The 27,043-nt window shown below is 43.6% G+C and overlaps 1 protein-coding gene across 2 annotated transcripts; it reads right to left on the reverse strand.

Moving 5' to 3' along the window:
- Positions 1 to 1,288: 1,288 nt before the first annotated feature.
- On the reverse strand, positions 1,289 to 8,757 carry actc1a (actin alpha cardiac muscle 1a). 2 transcript variants are annotated; one of them, XM_034162735.1, is made up of 8 exons: positions 8,684 to 8,757; positions 5,715 to 5,868; positions 5,481 to 5,609; positions 3,947 to 4,142; positions 3,709 to 3,870; positions 3,407 to 3,598; positions 1,637 to 1,818; positions 1,289 to 1,544 (listed from the first exon to the last, which is right to left on the reverse strand). In XM_034162735.1, the coding sequence occupies exons 2-8, from the start codon at positions 5,841 to 5,843 to the stop codon at positions 1,401 to 1,403; spliced, it is 1,134 nt and encodes a 377-aa protein (XP_034018626.1). In that variant the 5' UTR covers positions 5,844 to 5,868; positions 8,684 to 8,757; the 3' UTR covers positions 1,289 to 1,400. The 2 variants fall into 2 exon arrangements, with proteins under 2 accessions (XP_034018626.1, XP_034018627.1); XM_034162736.1 differs by having other exon boundaries at positions 5,715 to 5,871; positions 8,684 to 8,751.
- Between the last annotated feature and the right edge of the window lie 18,286 nt (positions 8,758 to 27,043).

Consider the following 27,043-nt stretch of genomic DNA (forward strand, 5'->3'; position numbering starts at 1 on the left):
GAGAATTTTGTTTCTCCTGGTCTGAGAGTCCTTCAGGTGCCTTTTGTCAAACTCCAGGTGGGCTGCCATGTGCCTTTTACTAAGGAGTGGCTTCCGTCTGGCCACTCTACCATACAGGCCTGATTGTTGTCCTTCTGGAAGGTTCTCCTCTCTCCACAGAGGAATGCTCAAGCTCTGACAAAGAAACAGAAATGTTTCTGTACCCGTCCCCAGATTTGTGCCTGGAGGCAATCCTGTCTCGGAGGTCTACAGACAATTCCTTTGACTTAACAGGGGATAAAGCGTGTATCAGACCGGGGAGGGGGTCTGAGACACGGTTTATCCCCTGTTTACAATGGGGTACTCAGGTCAAAGCAGTTTCAGTCTTTTGTTCATGGTAATGAGTCATTCACGTCATCAGCAGAGTTGTCAAGGGAACCATCAGGAGAGGGTCCGTCCCATCATTAGGAGGGACAGTTGCCCTGTCATTAGGAGGGTGTTAACTAGAGCACAATAGGTGCTAATTAGACCTATTGTTTAGTCACTAGCCTATAGCAGTCTGCCTCTCGGTAGGAGGGGTCTGGTTAGGTTTAAAACTCCAGCTTTTGTGACTTCTGATTATTCTTCTCTTCAAGAGTCAAGACAGAAGTCAGACCACCAGAGCAAGAATTTTAGCTGAGGAAGCTTCTGCGATTTGAAGGGAAACGTCCTCGCATCAAGTAACCCAGTCCAGTCAAAGATTCAAGCGTCTCTACTATTTCATGATAGAGGCTGTGAATACTTATGTGCATGTGATTTCTTAGTTTTTAAAACATTTTTAAGAAATTTGCAAAAATCTAAACAAACATACAAAAAAAAAAAAACCCAAAAGAAAACAAAAGAAAACTTTTTTTTTACATTGTCATTATGGGGTATTGTGTGTAGAATTTTGAGGAAAAAAGGAATTTCATCCATTCTGGATTAAGGCTGTAACATAAAATCTGGAATCAATCTGGAATTATATATATATATAAGTTTTGGCTTTTACACTGGAGATGGTGATGAACAGAAGCATCAAAAGTTAAAAAATGTGGAGTCAGTAATTTTAAAAGCATTTTTTAAAAGATGGGAGACAGAACATTCTTCAGCCTTGTTGATGGTTTGAACTTAATAGCAGCTGAAAGCATCTACATATAAACTAGTCAACAAAGAACTAATAGATTGTTTTTGGTCTGATCCTTTTTAAGAATAAACTGATCTGCCTCGTGTCACGTTCTACATGCTGCACATCTACATGACTCTCCTAGAAAAAACACTCCAGCTCAGTGTGAAAAGTCACTATTTTTATTAAAATATTACATGTATATACAGCAAAAGGCACAGTAGAAATCCAGAGGGGAGAGCAGCAAGGGCAGTCGGTGTTTTGGTGCTTTTTTGGACATTTAGAAGCACTTTCTGTGCACGATGGAGGGTCCGGCCTCATCGTATTCCTGCTTGCTGATCCACATTTGCTGGAAGGTGGACAGGGAAGCCAGGATGGAGCCGCCGATCCAGACGGAGTATTTCCTCTCAGGAGGAGCGATGATCTGCAGAGGAGGTGGGGGCAAAGGCTGCTCAGTAACCGTGTTCGATTCCGGTGACAGCGAACAACAGCGTCTCTGCTGCTGTGCAGACTCACCTTGATCTTCATGGTGCTCGGGGCCAGGGCAGTGATCTCCTTCTGCATACGGTCAGCGATACCAGGGTACATGGTCGTGCCGCCGGACAGCACGTTGTTCGCGTACAGGTCCTTGCGGATGTCGATGTCGCACTTCATGATGCTGTTGTACGCCGTCTCATGGATGCCAGCGGACTCCATACCTGAGCACAGCAGACGGATCAAAGTTAGAACAGAATAGAACAGAACAGAACTGAACAGAATATAGTGGAATAGAATAGAGTTGATTAGAATAGAGTAGAATAGAATAGAGTTGAGTAGAATAGAGTTGAATAGAGTAGAAGAGAATAGAGTAGAAGAGAATAGAGTTGAATAGAGTAGAATAGACTAGAATAGACTAGAATAGATTAAAATAGAATAGAACAGAGTAGAATAGAGTACAGTAGAATAGAATATAGTTGAGTAGAATAGAAAATAATCGAGTAGTATATAGAATAGAATAGAATAGAATAGATAGAATGGAGTAGAATAAAGTAGAATAGAATAGATTAGAATAGAGTAGAAGATAATAGAGTTGAATAGAGTAGAAGAGAATAGAGTAGAATAGAATAGAATAGATTAGAATAGAGTAGAATAGAATAAAGTTGAATAGAATAGAGCTGAATAGAATAGAATAGAGTTGAGTAGAATAGAATAGAATAGAATTGAATAGAATAGATTAGAATAGAGTAGAACAGAATAGAGTAAATAGAATAGATTAGAATAGAGTAGAATATAATAGATTAGAATAGAGTAGAAGAGAATAGAGTTGAATAGAGTAGAAGAGAATAGAGTAGAAGAGAACAGAGTTGAATAGAGTAGAGTAGAATAGAATAGAGTAGAGTAGAACAGACTAGACTAGACTAGAATAGATTAGAATAGAGTAGAATATAATAGATTAGAATAGAGTAGAATAGAATAGACTAGAATAGAATAGAGTAGAGTAGAAGAGAATATAGTTGAAAAGAGTAGAAGAGAATAGAGTTGAATAGAGTAGAATGGAATAGAATAGAATAGAATAGAGTAGAATAGAATAGAGTAGAATAAAGTAGAATAGAATAGAGTAGAGTAGAATAAAGTAGAATAGAATAGAATAGTCTTTATTGTGATTGTACAGGGGCTGGTTAGAATGAAATTGCAGTAGTGCAAAAATGTATATGTGTATATACACATATATATGTGTGCGTGTGTCTGTGTCTGTGTGTGTGTATAAATGTAAACATATGAATAAAGTACAGTTTAAAAAGTGGCTGTAAACAGTTGTATTTTGTGTTTGTGTTTTTAGTTCAGGTAAAGTCGGAGGTGTGCAGCACTTTACGGTAAATCTGATTGGCCGTGTATGAAGCAAAATATCTTGTTTTCTTATTGTTAAGCTTTGGCAACTGTCAAGAACATTAAATGTTGCTGGTATTTGTTTTATAAACTATATGTAACTATTTGCATAAACAGTGATAAAGATTTTGATCAGTGAAGTGGGGTGGGGTGGGGTGGGGGGGGTTACAACCTCCTTAACCACCCTGTAGATCCGCCACTGTAACAACAACAACAACAAAAAAAACATGATAAAAGGGATTCAGACAAGAAGTGGTTACACGCACATGAGGTAACCACAGCGTATGAACCTCGACCTGACCTGACCTGACCTTACCTGACCTGACCTCGCTGTTAACATGAAACCTCATCACTGAGGAACATGAGCTGCAGGATGTCTGGGAGTTGGGTTGGGGGCAGCTGTGATCCGCTGTCACTTACCGATGAAGGAAGGCTGGAAGAGAGTCTCGGGGCAGCGGAAACGCTCGTTGCCAATGGTGATGACCTGTCCATCGGGCAGCTCGTAGCTCTTCTCCAGCGAGGAGGAGGAGGCGGCCGTGGCCATCTCGTTCTCGAAGTCCAAAGCCACATAGCAGAGCTTTTCCTTGATGTCACGCACAATCTCACGCTCAGCTGAAGAGATGAAGAAGAGTAAAATATTCTGCAGGTTCTCAGCAATTCACGAGAAAAAATATATAAAGTTATGTTGACGTGTTTGCGTGCATCATCTGAGGTCTCCTCACCTGTGGTAACAAAGGAGTAGCCACGCTCAGTCAAGATCTTCATCAGGTAGTCAGTCAGGTCACGACCGGCCAGATCCAGACGCATGATGGCGTGAGGAAGAGCGTAACCCTCATAGATGGGCACGTTGTGGGTCACACCATCCCCAGAGTCCAGCACGATACCTGTTCAGACAAAAACAGGAGCCCCTGAAGACACCATTCGGACCAGGATGTTTCAGAGTCCAGGATGGAGACCCACCAGTGGTACGACCGGAGGCGTACAGCGACAGAACTGCCTGAATGGCCACATACATGGCAGGGACGTTGAAGGTCTCAAACATGATCTGGGTCATCTTCTCCCTGTTGGCCTTGGGGTTCAGGGGCGCCTCGGTCAGGAGGGTGGGGTGCTCCTCTGGGGCCACACGCAGCTCGTTGTAGAAAGTGTGGTGCCAGATCTGTCAAACCAGCACATGGATGAAGACTTACCAGCAGTTCAGGCAGAACACTGAAGTCACAGCTTACTGGCTGATCTTCATCAGCTGCCTCGTGTGTGTTTTTATAGTCAAGCCCGTAAGTATTTGGACAATCTGTGTGCCATCAAAGTGGAGTTTAAATGAAATAAGGTGAGCTTTTATTGTCTTGATTCAAAGGTTTTTTTTTTGTCAATAGGCCAAGCAGGTTTTCATAACACTGACAATCCAGCCTCAGTATTCCATTTCTATCTACCATGTATGGTGGCCATGACGTGGCGGTAACTACAGCCAGTGAGGAGCCAATGAAGGATTACACAGAAAACTCCAAACTCAAGGGAGGAGGAGTAACAGGAAGACAGAGGACAGGAAGGAGAGGAACAGTAGCCGCAAGTAAGACAGTAGCGAGCAGTATTTCTGATATTTATACTTTCCAAATCGTTTTTATTTCTACTTTTGATACTCTGTGTGCTTCTTGCCCTGTGTGCTGATATACAATACTGGGAGTCTTCCCAAAGGATTAACAAAGTTCTATCTAATCCAATCTAAATTTGCATCACTTTAAAATTGGCAAAATTTCAAAGTGATTTTAAACTTTTGACCCCTGTATAACTCCACAACATTCAGTTATACATAGTCCAAACTATACACTTTTGGAACCTTTATGATCAGATCAATTATGTGGCATACTCTTCAATATGACTGGAGCATTTTTAGTTTTTGAACCTCTTCATTGGGTCAAAAACTTTCATATCACATTTTCACTTTCACATTCATATCAGCCTGTGATGGCCACCATACATTTTGTGGAGGCCATATTAAGTCATACATATTAGGCAAAAAAAACAAACAAACAAACTATTTAATATTAATCAAAAAATATCACTAATGAATTACAGTCGTTTCTGTCTCTCCATTTTCATGGCTCATAAGTAATTGGATAAATTAAATCTGAAGATTGTCTTGAGTACAAATCATCACTTTTACAGCCAGTTTTATTTACAAGTCAGGGGATGGATACATGTACATTTCCATGCCACTGAATGTGTCTTGTTTTCTTATTTTAAAATCCTTCTCTGCACCAGTGTATTTTAATGTTCAGCACCAGTGTATATGTGGTATATTTAACATGCGTTTACACTCAGTACCAGAATCAAGTGCTAGAGCAGCACCAAATTTTTCCTTTTATAATTCACATTTGAGCATAACTGGTCATAGAACAGCCAGCTCATAAGACTTGCTGGGGATTAGTGATAAGGATGTGCAACATATATTCAACTTTTTGAAGTGAGTTTAATAAAGCTTTGCATCCTCACTTCTCACCTTCTCCATGTCATCCCAGTTGGTGATGATACCATGCTCGATGGGGTACTTCAGAGTCAGGATACCCCTCTTGCTCTGGGCCTCGTCTCCCACGTAGCTGTCCTTCTGACCCATACCCACCATCACACCCTGGAAACAATCAAACACACCTCAGCACGTCTGACTGGACAAAGACGAGGATCACATGTGATCATGTGACCAACAGTGGTGCAGATGTCGTCTCAGGATTCGGACCTGGTGACGGGGACGGCCAACAATGGATGGGAAGACGGCACGGGGAGCGTCATCACCAGCAAACCCAGCCTTGACCAGGCCAGAGCCATTGTCACACACCAGGGCGGTGGTCTCATCGTCGTCACACATGTTTGATGTTTTCTCAGATGGCCTTCTGCTAAAGAAAGAAATGTTCTTATGAGACCTTCACCTGCACATATCACCACCCTCATCAGTTTCTTTAATGGCTTAGTGGCTAGCACTGTTGCCTCACAGCAAGAAGGTTGTGGGATCACTTCCCGCTTTGTCATTTCTGTGTGGAGTTTGCATGTTCTCTCCGTGTTGGCGTGAGCTCACCTCCCCCTTCCCCTCCGGGGGGTGCTCAGCAATCGGAATCAAAGTTCAGTGATCAGGATTAAAGCTCAGTTGTGCAGATCAAAGGTGAACAATCAGGATCAAAGCACTTTGATATTTGCCTTTTAATGTAAAGTGCTTTATAAATAAATCTGGTTTTAAAAGGTTGTCGAGGAAGTTAGATGTTTGGCTATTGGAATTAGATCAGCAATTAGGATAAAAGGATCAAAGGTCAAGATCAAATTTTGAGAATCAGGATCTAAAGTCAGTGATTCAGATCAAAGGTCAGGAACCTGAACAAAGATAAGTGATCAGGATGAAAGGTGCGACATAGCGCAGTATTTATGTGTTTCACGTTTAAGTCAGGATCAAAGGTCAGCAATCAGGACCAAACAAAGCTAATGCTAACAGACACCTCATACATAGAGGACTGTTGATCCTTGGCTGGAGTTTACGCTCTCTGAGTACCCTCCTCATTGTTCTGGTTGGAGAGAGGGCTTCATCAACACTATGATTATTATTTGCTCTCATTATTCACTCTGTTAGATCAGACAGATTAATTTGATAAAAAGTGATTAATCTCAGGTTTAAATCTACAATTCTTCCATTTAAAGTCGTCATGAAAAGCTGGACACTGTGACATGTGGCACTATGTGCGACGTGAAGTCAACCTGATGGCTCTAATCTCCTCACAGCTGCCAGAAGAGCCAAAACGGGACAGAACACACACACACACACACACACACACACACACACACACACACACACACACACACACACACACACACACACACACACACACACACACACACACACACACACGGTTCTATTTTCAGTTGTCCCGTCGCCTCTCTGAATAGCTCCTCTCTGTCCCGTGGGTAATTCAGAGCTGGTTAGCAGCTGAGGTGCAGCATCTTTTAACAAGTGGTCATGAAGCCAGTCTGTCCTCAGCTGTCACCACATACCCCCCCCCCACCACCGACCAGCATCATTAAAGGAGTCACACGGGACAAAATGGACTTTTGTCTAACAAATACCTTCACCACTTCATATTAAATATCAAAACCCCACAACTCTACGAGCGCACATGCAGAAACTCTCCTGGTACGAACACATGTAGGCGAGAAACAGCTCGTTTTAGACTTCTGTGACATATGTCACAAAAGTCCACATCTTGACTTTAGATAGCCAGAAAATCTCTTCAGGATTTAAAACTATAGATGCAGAAACTGCTCAGTTTTTTTCTGATCTTGATTCATGTGTTTTTCTTCACTTTTATGAACACTACAAGATTTTTGTAATGAATTTACCCAAAACTAAACTAATGAGAAATTCAGAAATAAAAAAAAATTATTAATTAATGGTGCATATGTATCCTTTAGTTGTCTACTTGCTGACATACAGTAGTTTTGTCCTGATCTACATAATAATCCATATATAATGAAGGGCAATGGACAATGCAAATGTTGCATGTGTGTAAAATAAATTAAATTATACTGATGACATCATAACGTCACTTATGCAACTTTATTCCAAATAATTTGCTGATCCACATAAGCTTTGGATCAATCCTCGTGGTATTTGGGAAAATGTGTCGTTTGACAACTATGATGTAATTTTGTGATGTTTTTATGCCATTAATATAATATCACTGATTCCATTTGATAAAGCTTTACTTTGTCTCTCCGCCCCTATTGGCTGTGAGGAAACCGTGACAACCACAGGGGCAGTGAGCGAGGCTTAAGAACTGATTGATTGATTGACTGATTGATTGACTCAGAGATTTTTTCACAAGACAGCAAGAAAAAAAAAGTGCATTCAGGCCATCTGCGGCTGTAGAAAGGTGTTTTGTGGAGGGGGCTGTAGCCCCCTTTGTAATTTCAGTAGAGCCCTCATAATGTCACCATAAATTTGACATTTGCTCTTCAAAATCTTTTATTTTTTGCCTCAGACTGTCAAGCTCTTACCACCACCACTCTGCAGCAGATCCGCTGCTATAACGCGACCAAATTTCTGATTGTGATCAAGTAAAAAAATTCACAGCTCTCACATAATGCAAGACATATTTATATTTTTCATTCTGTTTTTGTTATATTTGACCCCTAAATAATCATGGGTCCACAAAAAAAGGGGAAACATTTTCCACCAGTTTAGTGAGAAAAAGCTACCGTACATTAATATATTTATATCATATTTTTAACTTGGTATCATAGTCTGTCTTAAAATCAGAACTCAAGCATTCCCACAATGTAACTTCTCAAAATGTCCTCGCTGTTGTGAATTATGTTGATAGGTTTATTTTAATCAGATTGCATCCAGTTGGTATAAATTCTGTCATTATCAGCTTTGATCTGTCAGAGAGAGTTAACGCTGCATCGCTGGCGCACCTCAGCGGGTGTCCCGTTGCTCCATTCTAAACCTCAGAGGCGTTCCTAACCTGCTGAGCGCAGGTCGCACCTCATGCATCATGCACGACCTGTCAATCAAAAGCTTCCTCTGCCTCCTCTCACTGTAATTTCATGCATTTCTGCATCCTCGTGTTTTTTGGCCGCTGTTCAAATTGAGCAGAAATCTGCTGCAGCAGCATTTTCCTCTAAAATCACCGGCTCAGAAAAAAGAAGCACAAACGCACTCACCAAGATGCACCTCAAGACTGGAGTTTCCACTGGGACAAAGGGCGAGTGGGAGATGGGGGTCCTTAAATATGTGCCGGGGAGCAGGTGGGCGGGGCTCAGGAGTTCACACAAGCCCAAATAAGTTCTGTTTCGGAGGACGATTCAGTAAAGTGGATCCTGTGTCAGGGAGAAAGTGGAGTGATGTTTCCTCACAGACAATGGATGCATGAAAGATGAAAAACAGAGCTGCACCAGGTGTGGTCATCAAATATCATATTAGACAAATACATGGGGGTGATTTCCATCTGTTATTGAGCTTTCAGTGTTTAATATGAGGAGAAATACATTCAGGGGGAAGTTTGAGTCAGTCAGGAAAACAGGATTTTGGGATGTTTCCTGCAGCAGCATCATCTGTGTAACCTGAGAGCGGCCCTGAGTGGTTCTTGTTGAGACGCCGTCTAAGGGGTCGCGGCTGTGACAGTCCGCTGCCGTCGTGGCATGTGTAAAGAAGGAGGGTTCTCAAAAACATACCAGACAGCTGAGAGGCCACGCGGGGGGGAGAGCGGGGGGACTGAGAGGCCAGACCTCCACCAGACGACAGACAGATCACGGGGATGGACTGTGCACGGAGCGATGAGGCCGTTTCTGATCCCTGATTGGCTCCACTTTCTCCTTTTAGGGGAATGGAGTGTAACAGGTGCCTGTGGCGGCGTGCCACGACAGACACTGGACAATCTAGGCTCCTTATTTGTCACCTCACGCCGGCCGGGCCCCCCTGCCGGGCTCTTATCAGGGTTCAGAGGTGTTCTTTTTCCCCCTAAATGAACACGGAGAGTGCAGTGAGAGCACAAACACTCCCACACCCTCAACACGCCAAAATAGTCCATTTGTAGTGGAGCGCTGTGATCTGTCTCTGAGACAGACAGACACTGATAACCTACTGGTCTATATCATCCCCACGTCTGACATCAATCCCTGGATTGTTGGTGTGTATGTGCACAGCTTCATAATCTCATCCAACAGTCAGTGAAAAGCATCAGAGGGCTGATCAATAAACTGCACGCTCATCCATACATGTAAATACTATATACATACATACGAGGTCTATAAGAAAAGTATCTGACCTTATTATTTTTTTCAAAAACCATATGGATTTGAATCACGTGTGATTACATCAGACATGCTTGAACCCTCGTGGGCATGCGAGAGTTTTTTCACGCCTGTCGGTTACGTCATTTGCCTGTGGGCAGTCTTTGAGTGAGGAGTCGCCCACCCTCTCGTCGATTTTTTCATTGTTTATGAATGGCTCAGAGACTGCTGCTTTGTTTGATCAAAATTTTTTCAAAGCTGTAAGGCACAACTGAGTGGACATCATTCGATAAATTCAGCTGGTTTTCGGTAAAAATTTTAACGGCTGATGATAGATTTTGGTCTGGTAGTGTCGCTTTAAGGACGGTCCACGGCGCCTGACGGCGATCTGCGCTTCGAGGCGGCAGGGTCTCGCCGTTTCAAGTTGAAAACTTCCACATTTCAGGCTCTGTTGACACAGTAAGTCGTCAGAGAACAGAGAACTTTCAGAAGAAGTCAGCATGAGGAGTTTATTCGGACATTCCATTGTTAACGGACATTTTGTAATGAAAGAACGTGTGGGCAGAGTCGCATGTCGGGCCGGACCCGACCGCGGGGGGTCGCGACAGGAAGAACACCTCCGTTGGAAATCTTAACGGGCAAGTTGGAACATGCTCAAGCTGTTAAACAATTTCTCAGTTACTCACTTGTTGAAAGCCATCAAAAGCCGCCTGAATTTTACAAATGGTTTTCAACACGGAGGTGTTTTTCCTGTCGCGGCGCACACAGATTCACCGAGTCGTCACGGAAACGACTCGGTGAATTTGCGTGCACGTCTTTCATTAAAAAATGTCCTTAAACAGTGGAATGTCCGCATAAAGTCCTCATGCCGGCCTCTTCTGAATCTTCTCTGTTCTCTCACGACGTCCTGGATGAATTAAGCCTTAAATTAGGATGTTTTCAGGTCGAAACAGGCCGACGACGGCGCCTGGAAGCGCTGCACGACATCCTGCTCCGTGGGAAGTCCTTACAGTGACAGAAACACCCCATAATCTCTCATCAGCCGTTAAACTTTTCACCGAAAACCATCTTAATTTCTCGAATAGTGTCCACTCGGATATTCCTCACAGGTCCAGAAAAATTTTTGATAAAGCAACGCGCGCCGTCTGGAGCAGCGTGTGAAACAAAGGAATTCAGCCGAGAGGGCGGGACCACATCTCACTCAAGGCCTACCCACAGGGAAATGACGTCTCCGACACGCGTGAAAAAACTCACGCATGCGCACGAGGGTTCAAGCATGATTGGTGTAATCGCACGTCATTCAAATCCCTATAGTTAAAAAAATAAATAAAAGGGTCGGTTTATTGTCTAATAGACCTCGTATGTCTGTTAGGGTGTTTTTGACTAAGTACGACTTCCTTATGACTCAATATATGCTTTAGATCAGCCATCATGGCTTCTTGGTTGTTGAGATATACAAAGCAAACAAACAAACCTTGACCTTTGACCAAAACTATTCTAATATATAATCACCTCTAAATATCTACTGAAGTAATGTTGCTGCCAGTTTTGAAGGAAATCCATCCATCTGTTTTGGAGTTATCTTGTCCATCAGCCCCCCCCCCCCCCCCCCCCACACACACACGCACACACACACTCAGACCAGTGAAAACAATAGCTTGGTATTGCAGCTGGTAATAAAGGTGCATAAAAATTACAAAGAATGATAAAGACTATAACTGAAGGTGACAACTCCAAGCAAAGTATACAGCAAGAGTATTACACTGCTCTCTGTGCCGGTCTAGCTTCAGGTCCATCAAACGCATCCCAGCTCTGGCAGCACTCACTTTAGTAAGACCCTTCGGCTGCTCCCTTGTTTGCACTCGGGGTCGCACAGCAAATCCAAGGTGGCTCTGCATGTTGAATTGGCACAGGTTTTACGCCCTTCCTGATGCAACTCCACATTACATGGAGCAGTGTGGCAGAGGTGGGATTTGAACCCAGAACCTTCTGCACTGAAACCAAGCGCATTAAATGTAAAAATCTGTGAGGCCCATGTGAATTTTCAAAGACTGGGTTTCTCTGGAGGACAAAGTAAAATTTGCAGCTTCCTCAAAAAGTTTCTGGACATCATATCTGGTCTCTGGTATCTCTCACCTCTGCCCAGTAAATTGTGGTGTTCCTCAGGGATGTCCTCTGGGCTCTTGTCTGTTCAGTACTGTTTTGGACTGAGTCCTGCGTGAGCATCTTGGCCACTTGGATCACCAACTTTTACTTTGATACCTTTGATATCATGCGCACAGCAAGTTTCAAGGAAACAGGATCAAGCACGTCGAAGGAGCAGTGGAACAAACACACACACACACACACACACACACACACACACACACACACACACACACACACACACACACACACACAAACCTTTCTCAAATTACAGTATATTGATTGGCCTATTGATTGAACAATGGTCGATTTAGATGTTGATTGATTTAGAGACTGATTGGTAATCCTACTTTCAAACAGGTTAAATGCTTTAAAGTGTCGAGCTGTTACCCACTAAAAAGGACGTCTTTACAGGACGTCCACCAAATTAGCATTTCTAGTGAAAATGTCTCTCTTTTCAAGTCAAAGCTGTAGCTGCATCCAATTTTATCACCAGAAGACAGACGTCTCTTAAATAGGTCATGATTTTGAGGGACATTTGTCTTTATAAGGGCATGAAGTAAGTTCGAGGTTTGTCTGCAGCCCCCTCAACATGCACGCACGTGCACAACTTCAGCAGCTGTGAGCAGCAACTGCTTCAGCAACCATTTGTACACAGACGGTGATTTATTCCCAGTTTAGAAAGCGTGAGCGTGATTCTGCAGAGCAGGACGAATCTGAGAAGAATGCAAGTACAATACCAAATCAGAAAAAAAACAAAACATGCACAATACAAATATACAGTATATATATATTTTAAATTGCTACTTCAGTACACACCAGGCTTGTTGCAAAATTCAGAATTTGGAATTTCACTTAAACCCATTTGAAGAATTTGAATGGGCTTCACCCCCACAAGATGTTGAATTGGAATTTCAGTTGGAATTACAGGAAGTGGAATTAAATTTACTGCAATTCAGAGAAATTCCTTATAGCCAATTAACAAGAATAATTTGTCATATTTAACAAAGGTTTTGTCTTAAATACTAAAAATACTTTACAAACACTAAATTTAAACACAAATTCCATCCATTTTGGATAATTTGTAATATTGTTTTTAATTTGAAAGTGAAAAAATTATGCAAAATTGTGGTAAAAGCAACAATCATTTATTACAGTTCTTATTTTTCAGGGTAACATTGTTGCATCTAATTGTCATAAGTTCCTCAAAGGTTTTATCACTGAGACAACATCTTTCTGGTGGAAATATCTTTCCTGCAACACTAAAGATCCTTTCAACAGGTGCACAGGATGCAGGTATGACCAGATATTTGCAGGCAAGTGCTGCTAGGTAGACAGGGGGCTCATGCCAGGCTGTCATCTGGCACAGCGGCTGATTTAGTGCAGCAGGTAAGACAATATTCGGCACAATAGACAGACTCCTTAGACATTTCTCTATTAAAAAAAGCGATTGTGCCACTTGAATTTTCAACTGGCAGTCAGGTAGGGGTCAACTGAAGAATTATACAGGGGTCAAAATTAAAAGATGCTCCAATCATATTAAAACCTATACCACATGATTTGTCTGAGCATAAAGATTCCAAAAAGCAGTGTTGTATGAAGTACCGGAAAATCACACTTAAGTAAAAGTACAGATACCCATTAAAAATGACTTTGGTAGAAGTTCAAGTCACCAATTGAAATGCTGCTCAAGTAAAAGTCTTAAAGTATCTAGTATTTATTGTACTTAAGTATGACAAGTAATGTACAACTAAATGTACTCAAGTATTGAAAGTAAAAGTACAAGTAAATGTTATTAATCAAAAACAGACTGATTTTTTTATATTACAAAGTTGATCTAGGCTTGTAAATGACTGGTAGTATTAGTCAAAATACTGAAAATTGTGCACATCACACAAAAACACTTCAGAAACAAGGTTTCAAAACCTAAATGAGAGTAGGCTACTCACTAGGTGTTCACAGGAAACAGTTATTTATTTCTATATGTATTTATTTATTTTCATTGTTACATGGTTTTATCTTTTCTGTTGTGTTTTGTTTCATTAGGTTCTTTGTCTCTTTCTCTAAAATTGTACTGTAACATTATTAGTCTATTATTATTGACTATTATTGTCTATTATGTAGACTATTATTGTTGTTGCTATAATATATGAATAAAATAAATTAAAAAAATTGCAATATGACTCTTTTATGACAACGAACGCTGAGCCATTAATTATACAGAAAACAAATCAACACAAACGTGCTGATACAAACAGCTTAATGCTAACTTTAACATTGAAAACGCCATAGACATGCTAACGCATTAGCATCAGTCCTGTTTTTAAGTTATAAAATACATCTATCAACTGTTTCAGAAGACCATAACAGGCCGGTTTAACATAAAAATATTAAATATTACTCACAGACATATGATCTTTGGGGTTTTAGCGGGGAAAAATTAGGATAAAACGAAATCAATCAATCAATCAATCCACGAATCGTAGATCGAAGCACTGCTTCGACCTTCGAATCACTGCTTCGATTGGTTCAAGGTTCAAAGCAAAGCGGCGCTGCAGAAAAGTTGATTACAGACCCGCTGCAGGTCTGTAATCAGTGTAGAGAAATGATCATTTTCCTGACAAACACCCCCCAAGTACGCAACTGCAAAAAATTCTACCGGACATGTCTCATGACAAATCGGCCTGACTTCGTTGCAGTCACTAGTAATCAGTGGTGTCTCTGGGTGAAAACACGACTTTTTTTCGTGTGTGTGTGTGTGTGTGTGTGTGTGTTTTTTTTTGTAACGAGTAACGGCATGGTGACTAGAAAATGTCTTGGAGTAGAAGTATGCAATTAAGGTCGGAAATGTAGTGAAGTAAAGGTGAAAGTAAGCTGAATTAAAAAAAACTCAAGTAAAGTACAAAGTCTCCCAATACGTACTTAAGTACAGTAGTGAAAGTTACTTCGTTACTATACAACACTGCCAAAAAGGTATAGTTTGGACTATCTGTGACTGAATGTTATGGAGTTATGGGTTAAAACAGCAAGAATGGTGACAAAGGTCAACTTCAGTTTGTACAGGGGTCAAAAGTTAAAGTTGCTCCAGTTTTGGTAAAAAGTGATCTGTAAACACAGATCTGTCTGAACTGTGTTTATTGGTTGTTCTGGGTCTGTCCCTCTGCGTTCCTGCACCTCCATATTTCCAGCGATAACTAGTTCTCATTCTGTTCTCTTAATGCACACGTGGTTGTGGGTTTAGTGCTCCGTACTCTACTCCTCCATGTTTCCATTAAAGACATGGATGACCTCTAATTTCCTGCTTTTAAACTCAGATAAAACTGAAGTTATTGTACTTGGCCCCACAAATCTTAGAAACATGGTGTCTAACCAGATCCTTACTCTGGATGGCATTACCCTGACCTCTAGTAATACTGTGAGAAATCTTGGAGTCATTTTTGATCAGGATATGTCATTCAAAGCCCATATTAAACAAATATGTAGGACTGCTTTTTTGCATTTGCGCAATATCTCTAAAATCAGAAAGGTCTTGTCTCAGAGTGATGCTGAAAAACTAATTCATGCATTTATTTCCTCTAGGCTGGACTATTGTAATTCATTATTATCAGGTTGTCCTAAAAGTTCCCTGAAAAGCCTTCAGTTAATTCAAAATGCTGCAGCTAGAGTACTGACGGGGACTAGAAGGAGAGAGCATATCTCACCCATATTGGCCTCTCTTCATTGGCTCCCTGTTAATTCCAGAATAGAATTTAAAATTCTTCTTCTTACTTATAAGGTTTTGAATAATCAGGTCCCATCTTATCTTAGGGACCTCGTAGTACCATATCACCCCAATATAGCGCTTTGCTCTCAGACTGCAGGCTTACTTGTAGTTCCTAGGGTTTGTAAGAGTAGAATGGGAGGCAGAGCCTTCAGCTTTCAGGCTCCTCTCCTGTGGAACCAGCTCCCAATTCGGATCAGGGAGACAGACACCCTCTCTACTTTTAAGATTAGGCTTAAAACTTTCCTTTTTGAAAAAAGCTTATAATTAGGGCTGGATCAGGTGACCCTGAACCATCACTTAGTTATGCTGCTATAGACTTAGACTGCTGGGGGGTTCCCATGATGCACCCAGTGTTTCTTTTTATTCACCTCTTTTTACTCTGTATGCACCACTCTGCTTTTAATCATTGGTGATTGATCTCTGCTCCCCTCCACAGCCTGTCTTTTTCCTGATTCTCTCCCCTCAGCCCCAACCAGTCCCAGCAGAAGACTGCCCCTCCCTGAGCCTGGTTCTGCTCCTCAGCCTGGTTCTGTCACCAAGTGCTTGCTCATAGGGGGTCGTTTTGACCGTTGGGGTTTTTCTGTTTATTGTATGGCTTTGCCTTACAATATAGAGCGCCTTGGGGCGACTTTGTTGTGATTTGACGCTATATAAATAAAATTGATTTGATTTGATTTGATTTAGTGTATTCCCAATGTACCTAATTGTCTGACCTGTGACTATTACTGTTTTGAGCCTCTGTGGTAAGGACCCATGCTTGCCGTTTTGTATAACGCTGCTGCTGTTATAATATGTAAGACTGGTTCTGCATTGATACAGCATTTCATAGTGACTTGATGTGATGTGTCACGCCCCCACAGTTTGAATACATGACAGTGTGTGTGGAGTAGAAAGAGCCGGCAGCTTTTAACATTATGTCAGCTCTATAAATACATGAGGGGCTTTGAAAGTTTCCATGTCAGCTCTCCCTTGTGATGTGCTGTATGAGGAGCTACATGCTCACAGGCACGCACGGATTGTGTGTAAGTGACGACTCTGCACAGTGGGTGTTAAATGAAAGACACATTCCAGAAGTGCACAAAGTGCATGATGTTCAGCAGACTCAGCGTGCATACAATATTTCACATTTTGAGTCCAGGAGTTAGACAGTATCAATGGTGCAATGGCACTCAGAATTATCATAACAATTACTCCATCATTTCACACAAAATATCAGTTAGTAGTAACAAACAAATGTGACAAAACATCCAAATTTAAATACATTGACTTTAAAAGTTGTGTAGACTGACACAAGCCACATTATGTTTCTTGTCCAAGGACACACACGGGTATGGTACCTGGAATAGATCTTGGGTCTAAACATTGGACAACATTGGACAACTTATTGTTGGAAACATGGAGGTGCAGGAACACTGAAGGACAGACCCAGAACAACCAATAAATACAGTTCAGGGGAGAAATAATGGACAGAGAACACTGTGATCACAGGAGGAATACACAATGTACATGTTGCAGAAGACAAGAATGAGAGAAGAAAAATGGAAAAGAAAAACCAGGTGAGGAGAAACCTGAACACTGCAACCCAGATGCACAGCAACATAGAGACACCAGAACACTGCAGCCCAAATGCACAAGAACATGGACAAACCAGAATACTGCAACCTGGACGCACAGCAGCATACAAAAACCAGAACACTTGCAACCCAAACACACAGCAACATAGAGAAACCAGAACACTGCAACCTGGACGCACAGCAACATAGAGACACCAGAACACTGCAACCCAGATGCACAGCAACATGGAAAAACCAGAGCACTGCAACCCAGATGCACAGCAACATAGAGACACCAGAACACTTCAACCCAGATGCACAGCAACATGGAAAAACCAGAGCACTGCAACCCAGATGCACAGCAACATAGAGAAACCAGAACACTGCAACCCAGATGCACAGCAACATAGAGAAACCAGAACACTGCAACCCAGATGCACAGCAACATGGAAAAACCAGAGCACTGCAACCCAGATGCACAGCAACATAGAGACACCAGAGCACTGCAACCCAGATGCACAGCAACATAGAGACACCAGAACACTGCAGCCCAGATGCACAGCAACATAGAGACACCAGAACACTGCAACTCAGATGCACAGCAACATAGAGACACCAGAACACTGCAACCCAGATGCACAGCAACATGGAAAAACCAGAGCACTGCAACCCAGATGCACAGGAACATACAGAAACCAGAACACTACAACCCAGATGCACAGCAACATAGAGACACCAGAACACTGCAAACCCAAACGCACAGCAACATAGAGAAACCAGAACACTTCAACCCAGTTGCACAGCAACATAGAGAAACCAGAACACTGCAACCTGGACACACAGCAGCATACAAAAACCAGAGCACTACATCCCAGATGCACAGCAACATGGAAAAACCCGAACACTACAACCCAGATGCACAGCAACATGGAAAAACCAGAGCACTGCAACCCAGATGCACAGCAACATGGAAAAACCCGAACACTACAACCCAGATGCACAGCAACATGGAACAATCAGAGCACTGCAACCCAGATGCACAGCAACATGGAAAAACCCAAACACTACAACCCAGATGCACAGCAACATGGAACAACCAGAGCACTGCAACCCAGATGCACAGGAACATATAAACACCAGAACACTGCAACCCAGATGCACAGCAACATAGAGACACCAGAACACTGCAGCCCAAATGCACAACAACATGGACAAACCAGAACACTGCAACCTGGACGCACAGCAGCATACAAAAACCAGAACACTTGCAACCCAAACACACAGCAACATAGAGAAACCAGAACACTGCAACATGGACGCACAGCAACATAGAGAAACCAGAACACTTCAACCCAGTTGCACAGCAACATAGAGAAACCAGAACACTGCAACCCAGATGCACAGCAACATGGAAAAACCAGAGCACTGCAACCCAGATGCACAGCAACATGGAAAAACCAGAACACTACAACCCAGATGCACAGCAACATGGAAAAACCAGAGCACTGCAACCCAGATGCACAGCAACATGGAAAAACCCGAACACTACAACCCAGATGCACAGCAACATGGAACAACCAGAGCACTGCAACCCAGATGCACAGGAACATAGAAACACCAGAACACTGCAACTCAGATGCACAGGAACATAGAGAAACCAGAACACTGCAACCCAGATGCACAACAACATGGACAAACTAGAACACTGCAACCCGGACACACAGCAACACAGAGAAAAAACAAAACACTGCAACCCAAACGCAAACCAGAACACTTGCAACCCAGATGCACAGCAACATAGAGAAACCAGAACACTGCAACCCGGACACACAGCAACATGGACAAACCAGAACAATTCAACCCAGATGCATAGCAACATAGAGAAACCAGAACACTGCAACCTGGATGCACAGCAACATGGAGAATCCAGAACACTGCAACCCAGATGCACAGCAACATAGAGAAACCAGAACACTGCAACCCGGACGCACAGCAACATAGAGAAACCAGAACACTGCAACCCAGATGCACAGCAACATAGAGAAACCAGAACACTACAACCCAGATGCACAGCAACATAGAGAAACCAGAACACTGCAACCCGGACGCACAGCAACATAGAGAAACCAGAACACTGCAACCCAGATGCACAGCAACATAGAGAAACCAGAACACTACAACCCAGATGCACAGCAACATAGAGAAACCAGAACACTACAACCCAGATGCACAGCAACATAGAGAAACCAGAACACTGCAACCCAGATGCACAGCAACATAGAGAAACCAGAACACTACAACCCAGATGCACAGCAACATAGAGAAAGCAGAACACTTCAACCCAGAACACACAGCAACATAGAGAAACAAGAACACCACAACACATATGCACAGCAACAAGGAGAATCCAGAACACTCCAAACCAGATGCACAGCAACATAGAGAAACCAGAACGATTGGAGTGAGTCTTCATCACACAGACACATAGACATAGTTACTGCTCCAAGTGGAAGAGTTAAAGTATATTTTTTTCCACAAGTGGGATATTGACAGATGGATTATTAACACCGCAAACCTGTTCAGGGGACCGCAAATACAGTTCAGGGGAGAAATAATGGACAGAGAACACTGTGATCACAGGAGGAATACACAATGTACATGTTGCAGAAGACAAGAATGAGAGAAGAAAAATGGAAAAGAAAAACCAGGTGAGGAGAAACCTGAACACTGCAACCCAGATGCACAGCAACATAGAGACACCAGAACACTGCAACTCAGATGCACAGCAACATAGAGACACCAGAACACTGCAGCCCAAATGCACAATAACGTGGACAAACCAGAATACTGCAACCTGGACGCACAGCAGCATACAAAAACCAGAACACTTGCAACCCAAACACACAGCAACATAGAGAAACCAGAACACTGCAACCTGGACGCACAGCAACATAGAGAAACCAGAACACTTCAATACAGTTGAACAGCAACATGGAAAAACCAGAGCACTGCAACCCAGAGGCACAGCAACATAGAGACACCAGAACACTTCAACCCAGATGCACAGCAACATGGAAAAACCAGAGCACTGCAACCCAGATGCACAGCAACATAGAGAAACCAGAACACTGCAACCCAGATGCACAGCAACATGGAAAAACCAGAGCACTGCAACCCAGATGCACAGCAACATAGAGACACCAGAGCACTGCAACCCAGATGCACAGCAACATAGAGACACCAGAACACTGCAGCCCAGATGCACAGCAACATAGAGACACCAGAACACTGCAACTCAGATGCACAGCAACATAGAGACACCAGAACACTGCAACCCAGATGCACAGCAACATGGAAAAACCAGAGCACTGCAACCCAGATGCACAGGAACATACAGAAACCAGAACACTACAACCCAGATGCACAGCAACATAGAGACACCAGAACACTGCAAACCCAAACGCACAGCAACATAGAGAAACCAGAACACTGCAACCTGGACGCACAGCAGCATACAAAAACCGGAACACTTCAACCCAGATGCACAGCAACATTGAGAAACCGGAACAGTGCATCCCGGACACACAGCAACATAGAGAAACCAGAACACTTCAACCCAGCTGCACAGCAACATAGAGAAACCAGAACACTGCAACCTGGACACACAGCAGCATACAAAAACCAGAGCACTACATCCCAGATGCACAGCAACATGGAAAAACCCGAACACTACAACCCAGATGCACAGCAACATGGAAAAACCAGAGCACTGCAACCCAGATGCACAGCAACATGGAAAAACCCGAACACTACAACCCAGATGCACAGCAACATGGAACAATCAGAGCACTGCAACCCAGATGCACAGCAACATGGAAAAACCCAAACACTACAACCCAGATGCACAGCAACATGGAACAACCAGAGCACTGCAACCCAGATGCACAGGAACATAGAAACACCAGAACACTGCAACCCAGATGCACAGCAACATAGAGACACCAGAACACTGCAGCCCAAATGCACAACAACGTGGACAAACCAGAACACTGCAACATGGACGCACAGCAGCATGCAAAAACCAGAACACTTGCAACCCAAACACACAGCAACATAGAGAAACCAGAACACTGCAACCTGGACGCACAGCAACATAGAGAAACCAGAACACTTCAATCCAGTTGAACAGCAACATGGAAAAACCAGAGCACTGCAACCCAGATGCACAGCAACATAGAGACACCAGAACACTTCAACCCAGAGGCACAGCAACATGGAAAAACCAGAGCACTGCAACCCAGATGCACAGCAACATAGAGAAACCAGAACACTGCAACCCAGATGCACAGCAACATGGAAAAACCAGAGCACTGCAATCCAGATGCACAGCAACATAGAGACACCAGAACACTGCAACCCAGATGCACAGCAACATAGAGACACCAGAACACTGCAACCCAGATGCACAGCAACATGGAAAAACCAGAGCACTGCAACCCAGATGCACAGGAACATACAGAAACCAGAACACTACAACCCAGATGCACAGCAACATAGAGACACCAGAACACTGCAAACCCAAACGCACAGCAACATAGAGAAACCAGAACACTGCAACCTGGACGCACAGCAGCATACAAAAACCAGAACACTTCAACCCAGATGCACAGCAACATTGAGAAACCAGAACAGTGCAACCCGGACACACAGCAACATACAAAAACCAGAGCACTACATCCCAGATGCACAGCAACATGGAAAAACCCGAACACTACAACCTGGACACACAGCAACATACAAAAACCAGAGCACTGCAACCCAGATGCACAGCAACATGGAAAAACCAGAGCACTGCAACCCAGATGCACAGCAACATGGAAAAACCCGAACACTACAACCCGGACACACAGCAACATACAAAAACCAGAGCACTGCAACCCAGATGCACAGCAACATGGAAAAACCCGAACACTACAACCCAGATGCACAGCAACATGGAACAATCAGAGCACTGCAACCCAGATGCACAGCAACATGGAAAAACCCAAACACTACAACCCAGATGCACAGCAACATGGAACAACCAGAGCACTGCAACCCAGATGCACAGGAACATAGAAACACCAGAACACTGCAACCCAGATGCACAGCAACATAGAGACACCAGAGCACTGCAGCCCAAATGCACAACAACGTGGACAAACCAGAACACTGCAACATGGACGCACAGCAGCATACAAAAACCAGAACACTTGCAACCCAAACACACAGCAACATAGAGAAACCAGAACACTGCAACCTGGACGCACAGCAACATAGAGAAACCAGAACACTTCAATCCAGTTGAACAGCAACATGGAAAAACCAGAGCACTGCAACCCAGATGCACAGCAACATAGAGACACCAGAACACTTCAACCCAGATGCACAGCAACATGGAAAAACCAGAGCACTGCAACCCAGATGCACAGCAACATAGAGAAACCAGAACACTGCAACCCAGATGCACAGCAACATGGAAAAACCAGAGCACTGCAACCCAGATGCACAGCAACATAGAGACACCAGAACACTGCAACCCAGATGCACAGCAACATAGAGACACCAGAACACTGCAACCCAGATGCACAGCAACATGGAAAAACCAGAGCACTGCAACCCAGATGCACAGGAACATACAGAAACCAGAACACTACAACCCAGATGCACAGCAACATAGAGACACCAGAACACTGCAAACCCAAACGCACAGCAACATAGAGAAACCAGAACACTGCAACCTGGACGCACAGCAGCATACAAAAACCAGAACACTTCAACCCAGATGCACAGCAACATTGAGAAACCAGAACAGTGCAACCCGGACACACAGCAACATAGAGAAACCAGAACACTTCAACCCAGTTGCACAGCAACATAGAGAAACCAGAACACTGCAACCTGGACACACAGCAGCATACAAAAACCAGAGCACTACATCCCAGATGCACAGCAACATGGAAAAACCCGAACACTACAACCCAGATGCACAGCAACATGGAAAAACCAGAGCACTGCAACCCAGATGCACAGCAACATGGAAAAACCCGAACACTACAACCCAGATGCACAGCAACATGGAACAATCAGAGCACTGCAACCCAGATGCACAGCAACATGGAAAAACCCAAACACTACAACCCAGATGCACAGCAACATGGAACAACCAGAGCACTGCAACCCAAATGCACAGGAACATAGAAACACCAGAACACTGCAACCCAGATGCACAGCAACATAGAAACACCAGAACACTGCAACCCAGATGCACAGCAACATAGAGACACCAGAACACTGCAGCCCAAATGCACAACAACATGGACAAACCAGAACACTGCAACCTGGACGCACAGCAGCATACAAAAACCAGAACACTTGCAACCCAAACACACAGCAACATAGAGAAACCAGAACACTACAACCTGGACGCACAGCAACATAGAGAAACCAGAACACTTCAATCCAGTTGAACAGCAACATGGAAAAACCAGAGCACTGCAACCCAGATGCACAGCAACATAGAGACACCAGAACACTTCAACCCAGATGCACAGCAACATAGAGAAACCAGAACACTGCAACCCAGATGCACAGCAACATGGAAAAACCAGAGCACTGCAACCCAGATGCACAGCAACATAGAGAAACCAGAACACTGCAACCCAGATGCACAGCAACATGGAAAAACCAGAGCACTGCAACCCAGATGCACAGCAACATAGAGAAACCAGAACATTGCAACCCAGATGCACAGCAACATGGAAAAACCAGAGCACTGCAACCCAGATGCACAGCAACATAGAGAAACCAGAACACTGCAACCCAGATGCACAGCAACATGGAAAAACCAGAGCACTGCAACCCAGATGCACAGCAACATAGAGACACCAGAACACTGCAACCCAGATGCACAGCAACATAGAGACACCAGAACACTGCAACCCAGATGCACAGCAACATGGAAAAACCAGAGCACTGCAACCCAGATGCACAGGAACATACAGAAACCAGAACACTACAACCCAGATGCACAGCAACATAGAGACACCAGAACACTGCAAACCCAAACGCACAGCAACATAGAGAAACCAGAACACTGCAACCTGGACGCACAGCAGCATACAAAAACCAGAACACTTCAACCCAGATGCACAGCAACATTGAGAAACCAGAACACTTCAACCCAGTTGCACAGCAACATAGAGAAACCAGAACACTGCAACCTGGACACACAGCAGCATACAAAAACCAGAGCACTACATCCCAGATGCACAGCAACATGGAAAAACCCGAACACTACAACCCAGATGCACAGCAACATGGAAAAACCAGAGCACTGCAACCCAGTTGCACAGCAACATGGAAAAACCCGAACACTACAATCCAGATGCACAGCAACATGGAACAACCAGAGCACTGCAACCCAGATGCACAGCAACATGGAAAAACCCAAACACTACAACCCAGATGCACAGCAACATAGAAACACCAGAACACTGCAACCCAGATGCACAGCAACATAGAGACACCAGAACACTGCAGCCCAAATGCACAACAACATGGACAAACCAGAACACTGCAACCTGGATGCACAGCAGCATACAAAAACCAGAACACTTGCAACCCAAACACACAGCAACATAGAGAAACCAGAACACTACAACCTGGACGCACAGCAACATAGAGAAACCAGAACACTTCAACCCAGTTGACAGCAACATAGAGAAACCAGAACACTGCAACCCAGATGCACAGCAACATGGAAAAACCAGAGCACTGCAACCCAGATGCACAGCAACATGGAAAAACCAGAACACTACAACCCAGATGCACAGCAACATGGAAAAACCAGAGCACTGCAACCCAGATGCACAGCAACATGGAAAAACCCGAACACTACAACCCAGATGCACAGCAACATGGAACAACCAGAGCACTGCAACCCAGATGCACAGGAACATAGAAACACCAGAACACTGCAACTCAGATGCACAGGAACATAGAGAAACCAGAACACTGCAACCCAGATGCACAACAACATGGACAAACTAGAACACTGCAACCCGGACACACAGCAACACAGAGAAAAAACAAAACAAAACACTGCAACCCAAACGCAAACCAGAACACTTGCAACCCAGATGCACAGCAACATAGAGAAACCAGAACACTGCAACCCAGATGCACAGCAACATGGAAAAACCAGAGCACTGCAACCCAGATGCACAGCAACATGGAAAAACCAGAACACTACAACCCAGATGCACAGCAACATGGAAAAACCAGAGCACTGCAACCCAGATGCACAGCAACATGGAAAAACCCGAACACTACAACCCAGATGCACAGCAACATGGAACAATCAGAGCACTGCAACCCAGATGCACAGCAACATGGAAAAACCCAAACACTACAACCCAGATGCACAGCAACATGGAACAACCAGAGCACTGCAACCCAGTTGCACAGGAACATATAAACACCAGAACACTGCAACCCAGATGCACAGCAACATAGAGACACCAGAACACTGCAGCCCAAATGCACAACAACATGGACAAACCAGAACACTGCAACCTGGACGCACAGCAGCATACAAAAACCAGAACACTTGCAACCCAAACACACAGCAACATAGAGAAACCAGAACACTGCAACCTGGACGCACAGCAACATAGAGAAACCAGAACACTTCAACCCAGTTGCACAGCAACATAGAGAAACCAGAACACTGCAACCCAGATGCACAGCAACATGGAAAAACCAGAGCACTGCAACCCAGATGCACAGCAACATGGAAAAACCAGAACACTACAACCCAGATGCACAGCAACATGGAAAAACCAGAGCACTGCAACCCAGATGCACAGCAACATGGAAAAACCCGAACACTACAACCCAGATGCACAGCAACATGGAACAACCAGAGCACTGCAACCCAGATGCACAGGAACATAGAAACACCAGAACACTGCAACTCAGATGCACAGGAACATAGAGAAACCAGAACACTGCAACCCAGATGCACAACAACATGGACAAACTAGAACACTGCAACCCGGACACACAGCAACACAGAGAAAAAACAAAACACTGCAACCCAAACGCAAACCAGAACACTTGCAACCCAGATGCACAGCAACATAGAGAAACCAGAACACTGCAACCCGGACACACAGCAACATGGACAAACCAGAACAATTCAACCCAGATGCATAGCAACATAGAGAAACCAGAACACTGCAACCTGGATGCACAGCAACATGGAGAATCCAGAACACTGCAACCCAGATGCACAGCAACATAGAGAAACCAGAACACTGCAACCCAGATGCACAGCAACATAGAGAAAGCAGAACACTTCAACCCAGAACACACAGCAACATAGAGAAACAAGAACACCACAACACATATGCACAGCAACAAGGAGAATCCAGAACACTCCAAACCAGATGCACAGCAACATAGAGAAACCAGAACGATTGGAGTGAGTCTTCATCACACAGACACATAGACATAGTTACTGCTCCAAGTGGAAGAGTTAAAGTATATTTTTTTCCACAAGTGGGATATTGACAGATGGATTATTAACACCGCAAACCTGTGAAAACTGCTCAAAGCAGCCTAGGAATTCTTTTAATGTTGTTTTTTGATGGGAAACCCCTACAAACACTTTGAATTTGATTTTGCTGTAACCATTTTATTCTAAACACAACTGGACAGTGAGGCGGTCTCAGCTCACCTCCTAATTTATGGATTCTGTCTCCCTCTGCTGGTCGTAAAAATAATCAC

Source organism: Thalassophryne amazonica, chromosome 21 (assembly GCF_902500255.1).
Source record: "Thalassophryne amazonica chromosome 21, fThaAma1.1, whole genome shotgun sequence".
In the NCBI taxonomy this organism is placed as follows: Eukaryota; Metazoa; Chordata; class Actinopteri; order Batrachoidiformes; family Batrachoididae; genus Thalassophryne; species Thalassophryne amazonica.